General features: G+C 41.6%; 1 protein-coding gene across 1 annotated transcript in view; it reads left to right on the top strand.

Annotated features, from left to right (window-relative positions):
• The window catches only part of LOC131931457 (ephrin type-B receptor 2), a gene marked incomplete at its 5' end in the record, with an annotated part of 93,108 nt that overhangs the window by 55,093 nt on the left and 21,075 nt on the right, over window positions 1–16,940 (top strand). The window contains 3 exon segments of the mRNA XM_059288253.1: window positions 11,832–11,974; window positions 12,761–12,938; window positions 13,743–14,094. Of these exon segments, the coding sequence (XP_059144236.1) occupies window positions 11,832–11,974; window positions 12,761–12,938; window positions 13,743–14,094 (673 nt within the window).

Below are 16,940 nucleotides of genomic sequence, written 5' to 3'. Positions count from 1 at the left end.
TCTTTGCCGTTTTAGCGTGCGATCAGTTACCCGCGCGTCTCGATAGAACGAAGCAAGCGGCATTCATTATCAATCTAGATTCGTCCTCGGAGGCAGGGAGTCATTGGGTTGGTCTATTTTTCAACGGACTATCGCAATTTACTTATTTCGATAGTTTTGGCTTACCACCTCGGGAGCGGGCCATTTTGTCTTTTATAAAAAATAATTCAAACAGACCACTCGTTTACAATTCAAGAGTGTTACAAGATATTCTAACCAACAGTTGTGGGCTATATGCAGCCTATTTTGTTTTGAAGAAAGCTCGAGGTGCAAATTTAAAAGTTATATTACAACCCTTTTCGGCGTCAGCGAGTCGTCAATATATTAACGATCGTATTATAACACGTTTAACACTTCAAATTATTGGAACTAATTATAAAAGATTATTTCAAGATGTCTAATGAAGATTGGATACTTGTGGCCAGGAGTAACAATAAAGTGACGGAAATACGAACGATGAATCACACCGGATTTAAATTGGCGATTGTTAGCCAATTCATGAACAAAAACACTTTAAATCTTAGAGAGCTTATAGATGGGACCGATCTTAATTTTCCTACAAATTCTGGTGTTAGTATGAGTCGCGTCTGCTTTGAGCGCCTGTTGAGTTTACAGGATGAAATTTTAAAAGCCTTTGATGAATTGGAAAAACGTTAATAAACAAATAAAATATAAGAAGACTTTTGTTCTAATTTAGTGTGATTGTGTGTGTGTGTGTGTGTATATACGTGTAGCATACGCGTACTAGAAAACCAACAAGGTAATGTCCGGTTGGTCAACCTAATTACACCACCAGCTGTCGCACAACAGCTGTTGCACAGCTGTCAACCGAGCGGGGGAAACTCGGTGAAGCATAACAGAAATTTAATTAGGTGTGATGGGCCAGCGGCTGCGATCAATACATTCCCATTAAAACGGGCAGCGGTGAGAAAACTTCGCGGGCGGGTCGATACGTAACAGGTGTTACATGTCTGGTTAAAGGTTGGTATACAAAGACTGTTCTAGTACACGCTCGTTGTAGGGGAGAATTTAAAAACATACATACATTCAAACAAATAAACAACATTAAACAACAAAGAAAAGAAATATATCAAATAAATTAATTAAACAAAGTAATTAAAATCAAAGAAATAAAATGAATTTCAAACAAATAATCAAATTACGTAACTAGTTAATAAAATAAAATTTAAAATTTAAAAATTTAAAAAATTAAAATCCAATTACGTAACTACTCAATAAAAATAATTAAAAGTAAACAAATAATCAAATTACGTAACTAGTCAATAAAAATTACACAATATAAACAAAGTAATTAAATTAAACAACAAGTAAACAAACAAAATTAAAATAATTAAAATCAAACAAATACAAAATAAATAAAAATCGAATTAATTAAACTTATTAAAAAATAAACAAACAAAACACAAACAAAGTAATTAAAATCAAATTAATCAAAAAACATTAAAATTACGTAACTAGGTCAAAAATTAATTAAAATTTAAAAAACTCATTAAAACTAATTAAAAAACTCATTAAAATTACGTAACTAGGTCAATGATTACGTCATAATGTTACTAATTACGTCACAAGGTCACCGGTGGTGACCTACTGACCTACTCCCGCTCCTGCTCACCCACCCTAGGGTGGGTGAGTATTTTACTATATCTCATTGTACCTGCGGCTCACCCACCCTCACCCACCTGCTCACCCAGGTGGGTAAGTATTTTACTATATCTCATTGTTCCTGCGGGTCACCCAGGCTCACCCACCTTCACCCAGTTGGGTGAGTATTTTACTATATGTCGGTGTACCTCCTGCTCCCCCAGGGAGTATTTTACTATATCTCGTTGTTCCTGCGGCTGCGGCAGGCTGCGCCTGGTGGGTGAGTATTTTGCTATATGTCATTGTTCCTGCGGCTCACCCAGGCAGGGAGTATTTTCCTATATAACCATTGCTCCTGCTCCTGCTCCTGCTCCTGCTCCCCTCACCCTGCGCCTGCGCCTGCGACCCAAAAGGGACCTAATATACTACTCACTCTTTTATTGGGCTGATATTTTTTTATACTTCTACTAATTTAAAAAAAAATATCCTGGCTAATAAAGTAATGGAATTAAATTACCATAAGTTAAGTCTCTCATCAGTGATTTGTTAATATAGGTTGATGCTTTGATAAGCCCGCATATTCTTGAGCTTTTAAATTATTTTGTATCGGTTTTTATTCTGTGGCGTAACTCGCGTCGTGTATATTGACGAGACCAAACAACGAGTTTTGCATTACAATGTTCGAGATCACAAAAACGGCAATATTTTTTTTTCTGAGAGTTGCCCGCCCCTGGGACGATAACTTTACCGCCTGTTGGGATTTGTTTATTATTTATTTGCTGCTTTGCTGTGGCAGTATTTATTTCAACTGTGTGGTTGTGTGGTTGTTTTGTGTCGGTTTTTTTTTCAATCGATTAGCGGTACTCGCATATTCATATAGTTTTATTGGTCGATAAAGTTATGTTAACCTTTAGAGCAAGGGTTAGTCTTAAAGAATGCATTGGGTTTTAAATGTATGTATATATATATATATATATATATATATATATATATATATATATATATATATATATATATATATATATATATTGTTGAATCGATTGTCACTTCGTTTGAGTTTTAATTTAAATGTAAATGTTTTGGTGAAATTCAATTCAACTGAGAAAGACTAGGATATTCTGGCTGTTTGTGAAGCTGCGACGTGATTTGGTCGCGACTTCCATATCCGGTCTACTTATCGGCTGTCGTTGTATAATTGATGGACCAACAACGTTTATTGGAGGAGACAAATGGACAGGGCCCCGCTACCCCCGGGGCACCACCCCCGCCACCCCCGGGCTGCGCGATGCTATCTAAATGAACTTATATGTATGCGGCTTCGGGTAATTGGACATGGGGCTTGTGACCTGGGCGCGCCTTGATTTATCGATACCTGCCTGACCTCTGGGGGTGTTCGGTTCCTGGCTAGGTCGTTTGGGGGAGGGGGTAGGGGGAGGGGGATAAGGAAGTTGAGGACAAAAACAACGGGCATGTCCTACTGAGTTGAAATTAAGTCAAAAGTTCACAACCCGTGGTCAAGCAATCAGAGGTGGCGGGTCACTGGGGACTTGACTGGACTGATGGGGAACGAGGGGGTGGGGGTACGTGGCGTTCACCAAGGAAGATGGGTTGTGGTGGAGGGAAGGGTAGGGCGTGACGGTGTGGGTACCATCAGATTTGTGTGAGTGTCTCTAACTTACAATTAGGTTTTTAGTAAAAAAATAAATAAAAATACATTGTTTTTACACAACACACGTTCACATTAAATCAACGTTCTTACAGCCCCCCCCCCTCCTCCCGCCTACAATGTACCCATTTACAACTCTAAATGTAAATCGACTTATTTATAGACACCCCCAAACTGTGAAGTCTTTCTCCCAGCAAGCAGGTTGTTCATCTCATTCCCATTTACTGCCCTCCAGTACTCCTCGTCTAAGGCATCGGTGCCTCTCAGCACTCTCCCCTCCCCCTCCCTCCCTCCCCTCCCCTCCCTGCATAATGACTCCAGCCCTGAGACTGAATTGGATCATAGTCAGGTCCCAGGTCATTTCCCCCGCTCTCCCTGTAAGGTCTTCCGGTCCCTCCCTCCCCCACCCCTCCGCCCTCTGTGACGTATTAGAGTTTTATTTCGATCCCAAATCCAACTGATGTTGTTTAGATTTCCGACATTATCTTGTTATGGAGTTTTTTTTTTTTAAATCGTTTACGACCAACTCTCAAGTATATATTGTGTTAGTGTTAGTTTCTTGTATTTTTGAACTTTTGTTTGTTTTTTAAAGTATGTGTAGTAGACCCAAGGGCAACAACAGAAGAGGGTGGGTAGGAGGTGGGAGGGCGGTTAGAAAGATGATGGCGGATTTAGTTTGATGGTGAGGGGGTGGGATTACGTTTGCGGGTTGAGTGGATATGGTTTTGGGTTTGGTGATATTTGGTTGGAGGGTTTTGTGTATTCGGTTAGTGGGTTGTTGGATTGGGTAAGGGGTTTTTGGGTTCGGTTAGAGTTTTGTTGGGTTCGGTTAGAATTTTGTTGGATTTGGTTAGGGTTTTGTTGGGTTGGGTTAGGTTTTTTGGGGGGTTGGGTTAGAGTTCTGTTTGGTTTGGTTCGGTTAGGGTTTTGTTTGGTTGGATTAGGGTTTTGTTGGGTTTGTTTAGGGTTTTGTTGGGCCGCGTTCGGTTAGGGTTTTGTTGGTTAGGGTTTGGTTAGGGGTTTGTTGGGTTCGGTTAGGATTTTGGTTGATGTTGGGGTATTATTAGTTTAAACACGAGGAGATAATTTGACGTCACTGATGTTAATTAAATAATTTGTAAGGTAATACTTTCCATAGGCTTAGGGCTATTTATTACACCTTAACCCCCCCCCCCCCCACCCCTCCCTCCAAAAAAAACCGTCCTTGTCCTGAAATCAAATACTGCCGGGTCCATTTTTCTCCGGAGCGGGTGAGATTTCGGTCGTGTCCGGCAGTCATTAATTCGTCTTTTAATTTCGTCTGTCTCTGCCTGCCCTCATTTCGTCGCCCGATCAATGGCGGACGGTCGACTTCCTGTAGGGACCTCCAGGCACGGTGTCCTCATCACCCCCCCCACCCCTCCCCTCTTTACTCCCCCTGTGAGGGATGTGTTGGTGAGTGAAGAATTGTGGAGTAAGACATGATAAATTGTCATTATTGCTGAAATTTTTTTCATTACTTTAAATAAAAAGGTCAAGGTTATTATTTTTAGTTGAAGGAATGGTTGATGTTTTTACGTCCAAGTTTGTTGCTTCATCCCACCCCGCCCCTTTACTTGACCCCACCCCCATTTTGACCCATTTCTTCTATTTGCAGAACTCGATATAACTAATATTTTTTTAGTGAAATATTTTTTTAGAGATATTTTATTTTTACCGTGGTTCCATGTTATTATCCCTCCCCACCCCTCACACCCCCTCCCACACCCGCATCCCACATATTTACACGTTGCTCAGAAGCCGATACCATCTATGCATCGCATTATACTCACTCGCATACTTCTGACCGACTGTCCACTTCTGGTCAACGGAACGCTAGTGTGTTTGATTCTTTTGAAATCAAGTTTAAGGACACTGGTCGAGCTAAAGCTATCTACTATCTGTTATTATGCTTTAAAACGAGGCTTGTGCAGTGAGCGATTCTCACACTAAAGCATCATGGTATAGCCGTGTGGTTTGAGGACAACTCAGTACAATTTCGTGTCGTGTAGTGACCAGACTAATTGGGGGTCAAAGGTCACGCCTTGGTCAACAACTGGGTTGAAAGGGGGACATAATTAAACACAAAGTTGGTGTCTAGACATACCGCTATTGAATTTAGATCCCATCTTTTTTTCCGGTGTAGGTTTTGTTGTCTTTTTAACTGGGTAGTATACCCCCTCCCTTCCCGAATACACACACCTCAGAAATTGTAAAAATCCCAAAATAAAAATATACTTTAATTAAATCTGGCAAATAGTAGATGCATGGTTCTAGTGGTGATACTCTAAGGCAACCATACAATTGATTAATATCTAGAATTTCGACATACAAATATTCTGTAATGAAGTGTAAGTAATTGAGTTAAAGTTTAATTATAAACCGAATTGTTCTGGGTATATTATAATCTATATGAAAGTAATGTCAAAAGCCGCATCTTTTTGTTAACTGCGAATTGAACAAAAAAAATTAAAAAAAAAACATTAAAATAAAATCTTAAGGACCCCTTCCCTCCACCACGACCCCTCCCCTCGGAACCCAGTTTTAGATTAGAAATTGGGGTCAGCCCCGGGGTTAATTGAGGGGCCCATTTTATATTTGACGATTCGGCGTAAACCCGCGCGCGGGGAGGGCTGGGGTGGGGGGGGGGGGGCGGGGGTAACAAGTATTTGCTATGATGATTGAGAGATACGACGCAACGAGAGAGCGTGATCGAAAGCAGGGGGCGCGGGGGTTTGTATGAAGTGAAGGGGGGGGGGGGGGGCGCCGGACCAAATAATGACTCGTTTTCATTCGTTTGTCTAATAATAGTTTATGACTCACGGATTTGAACAGGAGATGAACTTCAAATTGTGGAAACTCATAGACGTATTTGGCGGAGGGGGAGTCGGGGTAGTTGTTTTTTTAAGGGGGGGGTGTGGATCAATAAACTTAAGCTATATAAATACTGTTTATTCATATCATTATATAAATTGTAAGTGTAAGCATTTTACCATAGAATTGCTGGTATCTCTATATAGTGAACATTCATCTCAAAACCCCGACAATTTTGCTGGGTACTGACTTAAAGCTGGTTGAGCACCAATATGACCCGTCTAATAGTAGATATAGTTCAGCTATTATTCCTTCTCATCGTCCAGGTTTCTGCGTTTGTATTTTTATAATACGTTGAACACAAACACACTTTTCGTTTTTGCTTTATAAATCCCCCCCTCTCCCCCCAAATCCATGGAATACCCCCCCCCCCCCTTATCCATGGAACTCATCCCCCCTCTCCCTCAAAGTTTTTGACCTAGCCAAACAACACCAACGCCACACCACAGCAGCCGTACTGACCGGAAGATGGTCGTCACCGTGAAGCAAGCAAATCAATACATTGCACATATACTACACGGGTCCTCCAAAAACTGCCGGCTATCGCGTATGCGCGGTCGCGATTCCGGTCTTGAGCCGGTCGCGCCCGTATGAAATTGGTGTCAAGAGCATTTTCTCTGGAACAATTGATTTCTCCCGATGCTGCATTTGCATCTTCCAGCAGCGCGGCCTGGCTTGTAGACTTACGTCCTGGTTACCTGAGAGCCCTCGCCATTGTGTTCGGTCTCTGTTCCTTTCTATAAGTCACGTCACACTCTTCCACTTTTCCACGAAATTCTTATTATACAAATTCTCAATTGATTCCAGAAATATTTCCTTCAATTTTTCCTCCTTGTTTTCATTTGTTTTTTTTTTTCTTTATTTTTTTTAAATTTTTTTTTTAGTATTTTCTTCCTTTTCTTTCTTTAGTATTTTCTTCCTTATCTTTCTTTTGTATTTTCTTTCTTTCTTTCTTTAATACTTTCTTACCAAGGCTATGGGACAATCACCCCCTTGCGGGCAAATCGTGGTAACCCGTTTTGTTAGCAGTGGTGAAGCCTTCGTTGACTGAGCCGGCGATTTGATTTGTTTGGCCAAAGGGTGCGCCGCTGTCCTTCTGCTCCATTTGTGTTACCGCTGACCAGTGGTCAAGATGCGCTATTGATCATGCCAGAATGGTCTGTGATGAGGTTGAATGCCTGAGTGGTGGGAGCCTGGACACAAGGTGGGGGGGGGTAACTAGGGAAGGGGGTGTTTAAAAGTTGATTTGGTCTTTTTAACACGTTTTTATTAACTCAGCTTCGCGTGGATGTGTTTGTTGTTAAAATTGACATCGAAAATTAGCCCACTTCTGATTGTTCTATAGTTCTGAAATTTGGCATGCAGGTTACTTTCGCCTAACAATTTCAGATGCAATCATAAAAACTAGCAATTAGAGACCGTAATTAGCTTAATTTAATTACGCCCCAAGGACCATAAAATTGAGGACATGATTTCTAAAGATACCGACAAGACTGGAGGCCTATAGACACAGTTACTTCGGCCCCAATCGATGTGAGCGCGCTGGCCGTGATCGTATAGTGGTTAGTACTTCGCGTTGTGGCCGCGACAACCCAGGTTCGAATCCTGGTCGCTCAAGATTTTTTTAGTCCGTGTATTTATAAACACTTTTTTAAAAACCACGTTTTTCATGTGTAGCAACGGACTAAAAAGGAGAAAATAAAATACTTAAAAAAAACTTTTTAAAAAACCACGTTTTTCTTGTGGACTAAAAAGTAGAAAATAACTATTTACATACATTTGATGACAAAAAACGTGGGTCGGGCAGATGGGGCGGGAAATTTGATGGTGAACGTACCCACGTTTTTTGTCATCAAATGTATGTAAATAGTTATTTTCTACTTTTTAGTCCACAAGAAAAACGTGGTTTTTTAAAAAGTTTTTTTTAAGCATTTTATTGACCGTTAGCACTATAGCACTCCGCACTCGGGTTGTTCGACGCTCATCTTTTGTATTACCCGGCCACACCTTGTTGTTCTGGGTGTTCTCTCACACTTTCCACACAATGGCCACCACAGGTCAGCACATCCTCGCCACCGGCCATCTCGAAAACACCAGCGGTGAATAAATCAACTGACCAGAGTTGAAATCAACTGACCGCAGTTGAAATAGGTCAAGTGGCGGGGGACAAACATGCTGAACGGGGGATACTGACCAGTGGTGGCCGAAATAGGAAGCTCGCGGCGTCCGGAGTGAGGATGTGAAGTGACCCGAGCAGTCAAGGGCTGGTCATCTGTCTGTAGTAGGGGCTGTGGTCAGCTCGGTAATGATGTATGAGGGGGTCGGTAAAGGGGGTTTGATGTTGAGAATTGCAGACTAGATAACATGGGTTAGCTGCCTCCTTTTTGGTTAGATTGGAATAGAGGGAAAGTGTTGAGTGGGGGGGGGGGGGTAGTGTTAAATGAAAGAGAGGTATGGTGAGCTTTTGGTTTGTATGGATCCAGGTTATCGTGTGGGTGTTTGTGATAGGCGGATAGGCGTGTCTATACCCAAGATAGGCGTGTCTATACCCAGGATAGGCGTGTCTATACCCAGGATAGGCGTGTCTATACCCAGGATAGGCGTGTCTATACCCAGGATAGGCGTGTCTATACCCAGGATAGGCGTGTCTATACCCAGGATACTGGTATAAAACACCAGTACCCGACATGATTTAGGCTTGTAGAAAAATCAACATGATTTGGATATAGTTCTTTTAAAGGGAAACATGTAGGACTAACTTTATGGGGCAATTTTCATTACCGTGGCCCACAAACACATTCTAAACAAATCTAGCCCCAGCTCTGAAATCAAATGGATCCATAAAGGGTTCAAATCCACCATCCCACACGCCACAGATTCACACCACCTACTTCTGCCCCTTGTGTTTTTTTTTTCACATTCTGTGCAAGTCGACGATTTACCACATAGTCATAAGGCACATAGTGAAGCCATGTACACCATAGACTTATCTCGACGTGTTCACCTTGAATTGATCAACTACAAGCTTTAATAAAAAAAAACTCATTAAATGTTTTATTATGGTTTATTCTTTGTGATAGTTTTTACATGTACACAAAACAGCTGCACGATGAAAAAATAAGGAACTGAACACTCCATTATCGAAATCAACTCTCTGGTATCGGTAACTGTTCTCTTACATTCGATGCATTTTAAATTACCTGTAACAATCCCTTCGTATCTTAAATTAGAATTCACTTTTTTTAAAAGTTTAAAGCGTAGAGTTAAATTAGGTCAGGCGACTTTTGTTTCCTCATCAGGCTCTTGGGGGAACAGGGGTGAGGGGTGGGGAGAGAGGGGAGGGGTGGGGGGACAGACTGGAGGGGTTGGGGGACACCTCCCGATGTCTAATTTCAAAATGTCGCTATTTATCTCTGCAACATTCCATCGAGTTCCCTCCCCCTTTTGTTCACCGCGAGTTGCCTCCCTCGTGTGAAAAACAATTTAAATAAATACACATTAACATCCCGATGTAAAGGGGGAATACGAGGGTAGGTAATGTATAGAGGGAAGAAAACATGCCTAGTCAATCACAACAGACCAACCGCACAAGGAAAAAAAAATTATCCCCGAAGTTATCAGCCTCAGACCTTGTAGCAGACGATTAAGGTGATATATAACACCACGACCTGACGCGTCAACCTTGTTTTTTATCCTGGCACCCCTCCCCCACCCCTCCCCCCTCCCATCAACCCAGACTCTCAAATTCCATCTAGTCCCCACCCTGAAGGTTGCGGCCGTGGTGTCCCCCTATTTGAATTGGAACATCACACATATTCACTTTCCCCCCGGTGTCCCCTGTACATCACCGTTAATAACAGCCCTCGTCTATTTGATGTGTCACTCTCGGCTAAGATTACACCCTTGGCGATATATTTATTGTGATTTTATTCCGAGGGATAGTTTCTTTTCTCAAATTTAGGAAAATCCTAATACAGATTTCTTTCTTTTTAAGAAATAGATTTTCTTCTAATTTATTATTTAAAAACCACATAGCCGTACTTTACCTATATTTTCTAACTACATTTTCTAACTATATTTTCTAACTATATTTTCTAACTGCATATTATCCAACTTTGATGTGGTAGGTTTATGATTAAAACAAAAGTTGTCGAAATTATTCACCCCATTTCGATTTTTAACAGCATATATCTCAATTAGGCACGAAATCGATTACATGCCTGGATATTTGAGCCGACCTTCTTCACACTCCACCCCCACCCCCCCACCCCACCACCCCCCACCCGTCCACCAACACGAAATTTGAATTAGCATCTTGTTGTTAAAACGCTACATCACAATAATTATAAAATTCCACCTCGTGCTTTTGTTTTTGTATTTAATATAACGCAAATTACACGGCAATCACTTTTTTTTAAAATTTAACTTTTTGACATAGCATTGTGATGATAACACTAGTTTGATTTTGAACTTTATTATCTTAATTTCAAGGCATTACTATTTTTGTATGAGAAGTGTTTGAAAATTTTTATATAATCACACTACGACTATTTCTCTTTTCGATACAACATTCGCTTTTGTTTTAAGTAAAGAAAACAATGATATATTTTTAGCGGTTAAAATATATTTGCCTGCCTTATTATAGTTCATAATGGAGAACAACATTTATTTTATCATCATTGTTTGGGGATAGTATTAAGTATTGGTGTTTGGTGTCGTTACTTTATATATTTTACACACGGTGGCTTTGATTAATGTAGAAGGGAGCCTACTCTAATCCACCCGCTACAAACCCTCTGTTCAATCACAGGATTAGCGTCCCCTTGCAGCAACATTAGTAAAATTACTGGTGGGTAGGGGTCGCTAGCGGTCATCTCATCTCGGATCCCTCGCGGGTCAAGAGGTCAACGCGTTGATAGATTACCAAGATTATCATCGGATGTCGTGGAGGGTAGATAACCCTGGAGTTACCCGCGGTGTAACCCTAACCGTTACAGTAGCCAGCCGACAAAGCCGGGCGTAATGCCCACACATTTATCTCCCTTGAAGACTAAAAATTCTGTGTTGTCTCCCCTTCTTTTGTTGTCTTTATTGGAAGCTGATCGGGTCTGAAATTATCTTTGATTGCTGTGTGGTATTTGTGATAAATGTCGGCTATTTCCCAGACTCGCCACAGGTCTCGTGAGATGAGGGTTAAAAAAAATAGTTTCGGCTTGCCTCGTTGTTAGATCAATAACTGTATTGTAACTTCAGTGACGCTTTTTCCCTCTGGTAAAATGGACAGTTTTTTTAAATATTTTTTTGTAGCATACTATAACAGCGCGAGTACAAGAGAAGTGTGTAGTTCGTGTGTGTTTATGTGTGTGGAAAGGAGAGGGGGTATTTTCATATGAAACAAACGTGTCTTTTTTGTTTTGGTAATAAATAAATAAATAAAAAGAAATTATATATATATATATATATATATATATATATATATATATATATATATATATATATATATATATATATATATATATATATATATATATATATATATATATATATATATATACTAATGTATAGATAGATGAATACGTAGAGTGAATTAGCATGTTTATAACTTTGTGGTGTTTTTTTTTTTTGTCTACAGTGGATGGAGGCGACGGTAAACAAGGCCGGAGAGACGTTAAGGACGTACTCGTCGTGTTACGTCAAGACGTCAAACGTGGACAACTGGCTACGTCTGCCTTTTGTGGAGAGGGGGGAGGCGAACTCACTCCACATAGATTTAACGTGAGTACTTTAGGGCCTCCTCTATCTGTGTGTGGTGGTGGTGGTGGGGGGCGGGGGGGGGGGCGGGGGGCTTCTGACATATACACTTCAGGATACAATTTTGATGGGGAGTTTATACATAATAGTTACGTTGAACTTTTATTTAAATTTATGTCACTTTAAAGATCCCTCTCCCCCACACCTACTCAACTTCAAAGCAATCCTTAAGTATAGTTCACTTCCTTGAGTTCACTCATGCCTTATGAGTACCTGGCATGAGTAGGCACAAGAGACTGGTCATGTAGTTGACAACACAATCTCTTGATGTTTTAAGATTGCTCAGGAAATTTATCAACATCTGCACCATTGCCCCTCAATCACGAGATATTTCGTCTTTTCTTCTTCTATAGGGCTTAAAGTCCATTTCCTACCATGAAATTTTATAACGATTTAATTTCTTCATTGCCATACCCCTTCTTTTTAAACCTAACGCCCATCCATAACACCTCATACCACCTTTTCAATCGTTTACCCAGCTTGTTATCTAAACACCGACCAACCCTCTTAAGTCACCGGGGTAATCTCCCATGGTAACCTGTAACCAACTGAACCCCACCCCCCCCCATGTTGACCCGTAACCAACTGACCCTTCATGATAACATGTAACTAACTTACCCCCCCCCCCCCATGGTAACCCGTAACACACTGACCATCCATGGTAACGTGTAACCAACTGACCCCCCCCCCCCCATGGTAATCCATAACAAACTGACCACTCATGGTAACCTGTAACTGACCACCTTTCAGATTTACCATGAGAAAGTGCTCCAAGATCACGGACGTGACCAACCTCCAACAGTGCAAGGAGACCTTTAACCTTTACTACTTCGAGGCTGGATCGGACTTCGCCAACGCCATGAGACCGTCCTGGGACGGTCTCACATACAAACGTATTGACAAGATAGCGGCAGACAAGCTGTTTGTGGTAGGTTCGAAACACGTTGGGGACATGACTTTTTTTTTAATCAAAACAATTACATTTTAATTTTATTATATTTTTATTCTTAATTTATATATATATATATATATATATATATATATATATATATATATATATATATATATATAAATGCTGGTCTGTATTAATCGGGTACATACCTGGACTCTTACATACTGTAATAATCTACACTTCTTGGCTACACACTTAGTTTAGACACATGTGTTTGCACTTTGTCCACACAACTGTCGATACACAGACTTAACACACCTGCATACGCTGGCAACACATCAGATGCATACAACTAATCCACACTAACCGCACACTTGGTCACATACCTGGTGGACACACCTGATTATATTACCAACACACCTGTTGCACATACCAGAAAACACCTAGTCCACACACATGTCTACACATCCCAACACATAGTCCGCATACCTACCCCACACACCTGTCCACACACCCAACACACCGTGTGCATACACCAGTACCCTACACACCTTCAAACCTTACAACCCCTCCCCCCTCACACCTCCCCTCACACCTACCCACACACCTACCCTCACCCCTACCTTCACACTTACCCACACACCTGCCCTCACACCTACCCTCACACACATACTCTCACTCCTCCCCTCACACCTGTCTACACTACCAACACACCTAGTCCACACACCTACTGACACCTCCCCTTACACCTCCCCTCACACCTCCCCACACCTCCCCACACCCCTCCCCACACACACACCCCACACACACCCGCCCTCACACCTACCTCTCCACCCCCAGGACCACAAAGAACTCGAGTACAACGACGAGACCCGGCAGATTCCCGTCACCCTCAAGGGCGCCTACTTCGCCATCCAAGACGAGGGCGGCTGCGTCACCCTCGTCAGGGTCAAGGTCTACTACGTCACGTGCCCCAACGTAACCGTCAACTTCGCCATCTTTGACGAGACCCCCACGGGGTCAAAGGACACGAACGTGGTGATGGGGAAGGGGAGGTGTGTGGAGCACGCGACCAAGAAGGCTGAGCTGGACTACCTGTGTCAGAACGACGGGAAGTGGTACGACCAGCCCAAGGGGGAGTGCGTGTGTAACCCCGGGTATGAGGGCAACGCCGCCCAGACGGAATGTACTGGTAAGTACCAGGGGGCAGTAGGTGAAGAGTTAAGTTTGTTGTGTACCATATAGTCGATTAAGGTCCCAGAAGAAATGCGTAAACGGAAGACTGCGCAATGGAAAACTGCCCAAACAGAAAAATGCGCAAACAGAAAAATGCGCAAATAATTGCAAATGCCAATAATACACTTTTATTTTGTCAGATTGCGTGGAAAAGTTATTTATTATGCAGCAATGTACTTTGGGATCATGCTTTGTTAATGTCCATAAAAGCTCGATTTAATAAAACTAAAATGCCCTTGTTGAGCACTTTTTTGTGTGTGCAGTTTTCGCTTGTGCAGTTTTCTGGTCACTGATTGATTCATTTGTATAAGGTTATGATTTTAGTATAGTATAGTCCTGTATTATTGCATAAGGGGGGGTGGATTGTGTAGCGCACTACATCAGTGTGGTAAGCTAGTTCACGAAAGATTAATGCTGTCGTAGTTTACAGGTGCATGCTTTCTTATAGGGTGCCTTAAAGGTGTATTGTCCACACTATCGACCTATGATGAAAAATGAACTCTTGGTTTTTAATAATTTAATGCGAATTATCATGACCATTATCACATTTTACTGGTGGGTTGTATCAAATTTCACGGCTACGCTAAGCCAAGTGTTACAGAAGGGTACATACATTCGATACTAATTGACACATTGAAATTTAAATTCCCTTTACTCTCTGCTCACCTTTGCTAACATTCGCACGTGTTTCTAAATATAGCCTCATTACCATCGCTCCGTTTTCCCTGTAGTCCCCTAACCGGATGTGTACCGAAAACTTAAATTTTACCCAGCATCCCCGATAGTTCAGGTCCGGCCGCGGTAACAAATTGCCCGAGTTACCGCCACGCGGGCGTCCACTGATAAAGTGACCTTTCCGTCTCCACGTACCCACGAGACCGCGCCGACAATACGAATTTGTGCCGTGTCCCGAAGGCGAGACGAGGGCACAAATGTGCCGAGAGCTGGGTAAACACGGCGAAAATCTGGAATAAAAAAATTGAAAAAAAAAATAAAATTCCGGAAGAGCAAACCAAATAACCGCATCCCCGGAAAGTAAATGGAACTGTAGCATGTCTGGTTTGTGCTGTTGGCATTTGGATTGACCTAGTTAAGAAGTAGGTCAAACCACCGATGGGTGATTCTTGTTGTTTGGGGGGGGGGGGGGATCAATCCCACCTTTTTACACGGGAAACTAGGGCGTTGTGTAGGGCGCCAGGGGTGGATTAAAACATCCAATTCGGATGCAAACAAGATTTATCCATTGAACAAACGACTTGGACTGGACATTAAGGACGGGATGGGCAGAACTGGTTGGGGGGGGGGGGGGGAAGGTGGAGGGAGGGGGGGGGGGGTTAGTAGATGACTGGTGACTGTAAAACCTAAAGTAAACTATTACCTACCTCCATATAGTAACAGTATTTGTCCACCGCTTTGTTTATTTAGAAAAAAATACTTATTCACAAAGCACTTTTGGTCACTTTAAACTACATAAATCAAAAGTACCTCCGCTTCAGAACAATACAAAACAAACGTACTATAACCTATTACTGAATCCATTTAAAATATTAAAATGTACTCGAACGAAATGGTTTCCTCTCTCACCAAAAACACCATCAGTTATCAAAAAAACTGTTTTCACCCGTAATTTTGAATGAGAAAATACCACCGTACAGTCCACAAATAGATCAATAATTTTTTTTTTCTAAATGGAGCGGTTAGCGTTGTGCTTGATTCAAAAGTTACAAAATGGCCGTCGAGGCCGTCTGCTGACGAGTGACGTGACATGGAATCCCTCACAACGATTCGGATCAAAAATTGTCCGGGGGGGGGGGGGGGGGGAAGGGTTGAGAACTGGACACATTTATTTTTTTGGTAGTTTTTTTATCTGTTGTGTGAAGTTTGACAGGTTTGAAAAAAATGCTAATTGTAAAAAGTTGTCAAGTTATTACGTAACGCAAAGATCTGATGCTTTGATGTGGGGGTTAGGTGGGGAGGCGTGACTTTGAAACGAGGGCCAAAAATGTCGTTCCTGGGTGTTGGAGCTAAAGACCTAAACTTGATGTTTACACAGGAGTGGTGGCTTTAATCTCTTCGAACTTGATGTTTAGTTGAAGTCCTAAGAAACTTGATAATTAGAATTTTTTGATAATGATTTTATTTTATTTTTTTATGCTAAACCATCGTTTTTACATTATTATTTAAAAAATATATGTAATCTTCTGTCGATGCTACTTCGGTTAAAAGACTTTGTTTGACCTAAGTCGGGTACATATTACGAGATAGTTCGTATTGGGCAAAACATTACTGAACAAAGCATCAAATGTTGTATATAGAAAACTAAACAATATTAACGAAGTTGAATAAAGGCTGTATTACAATACAAGATAAATGTTGAATCCATGCTACACGCGGTATCAAATGCCACTTCTGATGACAATCAAATGCCACATCTGATGACACGGCATGACACGGGAGCTCGTGCCCAGCGCGTGTCTGTCATCTAACTTTGCAACTCTACACACAAATTCATTTTCTCTTATCGATTTCGAATTTCTCCCGAATTTTTTTTTTTTTATAATTTAAAGATTGTGCGTGCGTGGGAGTGTGAGCCAGTGTGTGGGTGGGCGTGTGGGTGTATGTACGCGTGTGTGAGACGTAAATTTCCGTGTCCGGGAAATGACGTCTACTCGGGGCTGACAGAAGGATCCTCGCTGTCACAGCCTCGGTATGGATACCGCGAGAAAAAAATGGCTGAAACGAGAATCTCGCCATGTAAAAAAATAAAACACGAGCACACAAGATGGGGAAAAGGGAATCTCG

Source organism: Physella acuta, unplaced genomic scaffold, assembly GCF_028476545.2.
Source record: "Physella acuta isolate Inbredline_101_S28 unplaced genomic scaffold, ASM2847654v3 ptg001973l, whole genome shotgun sequence".
In the NCBI taxonomy this organism is placed as follows: Eukaryota; Metazoa; Mollusca; class Gastropoda; family Physidae; genus Physella; species Physella acuta.
The sequence above is the reverse complement of the archived record's forward strand: the minus strand, read 5'-3'. Positions and strand labels throughout refer to the sequence as shown.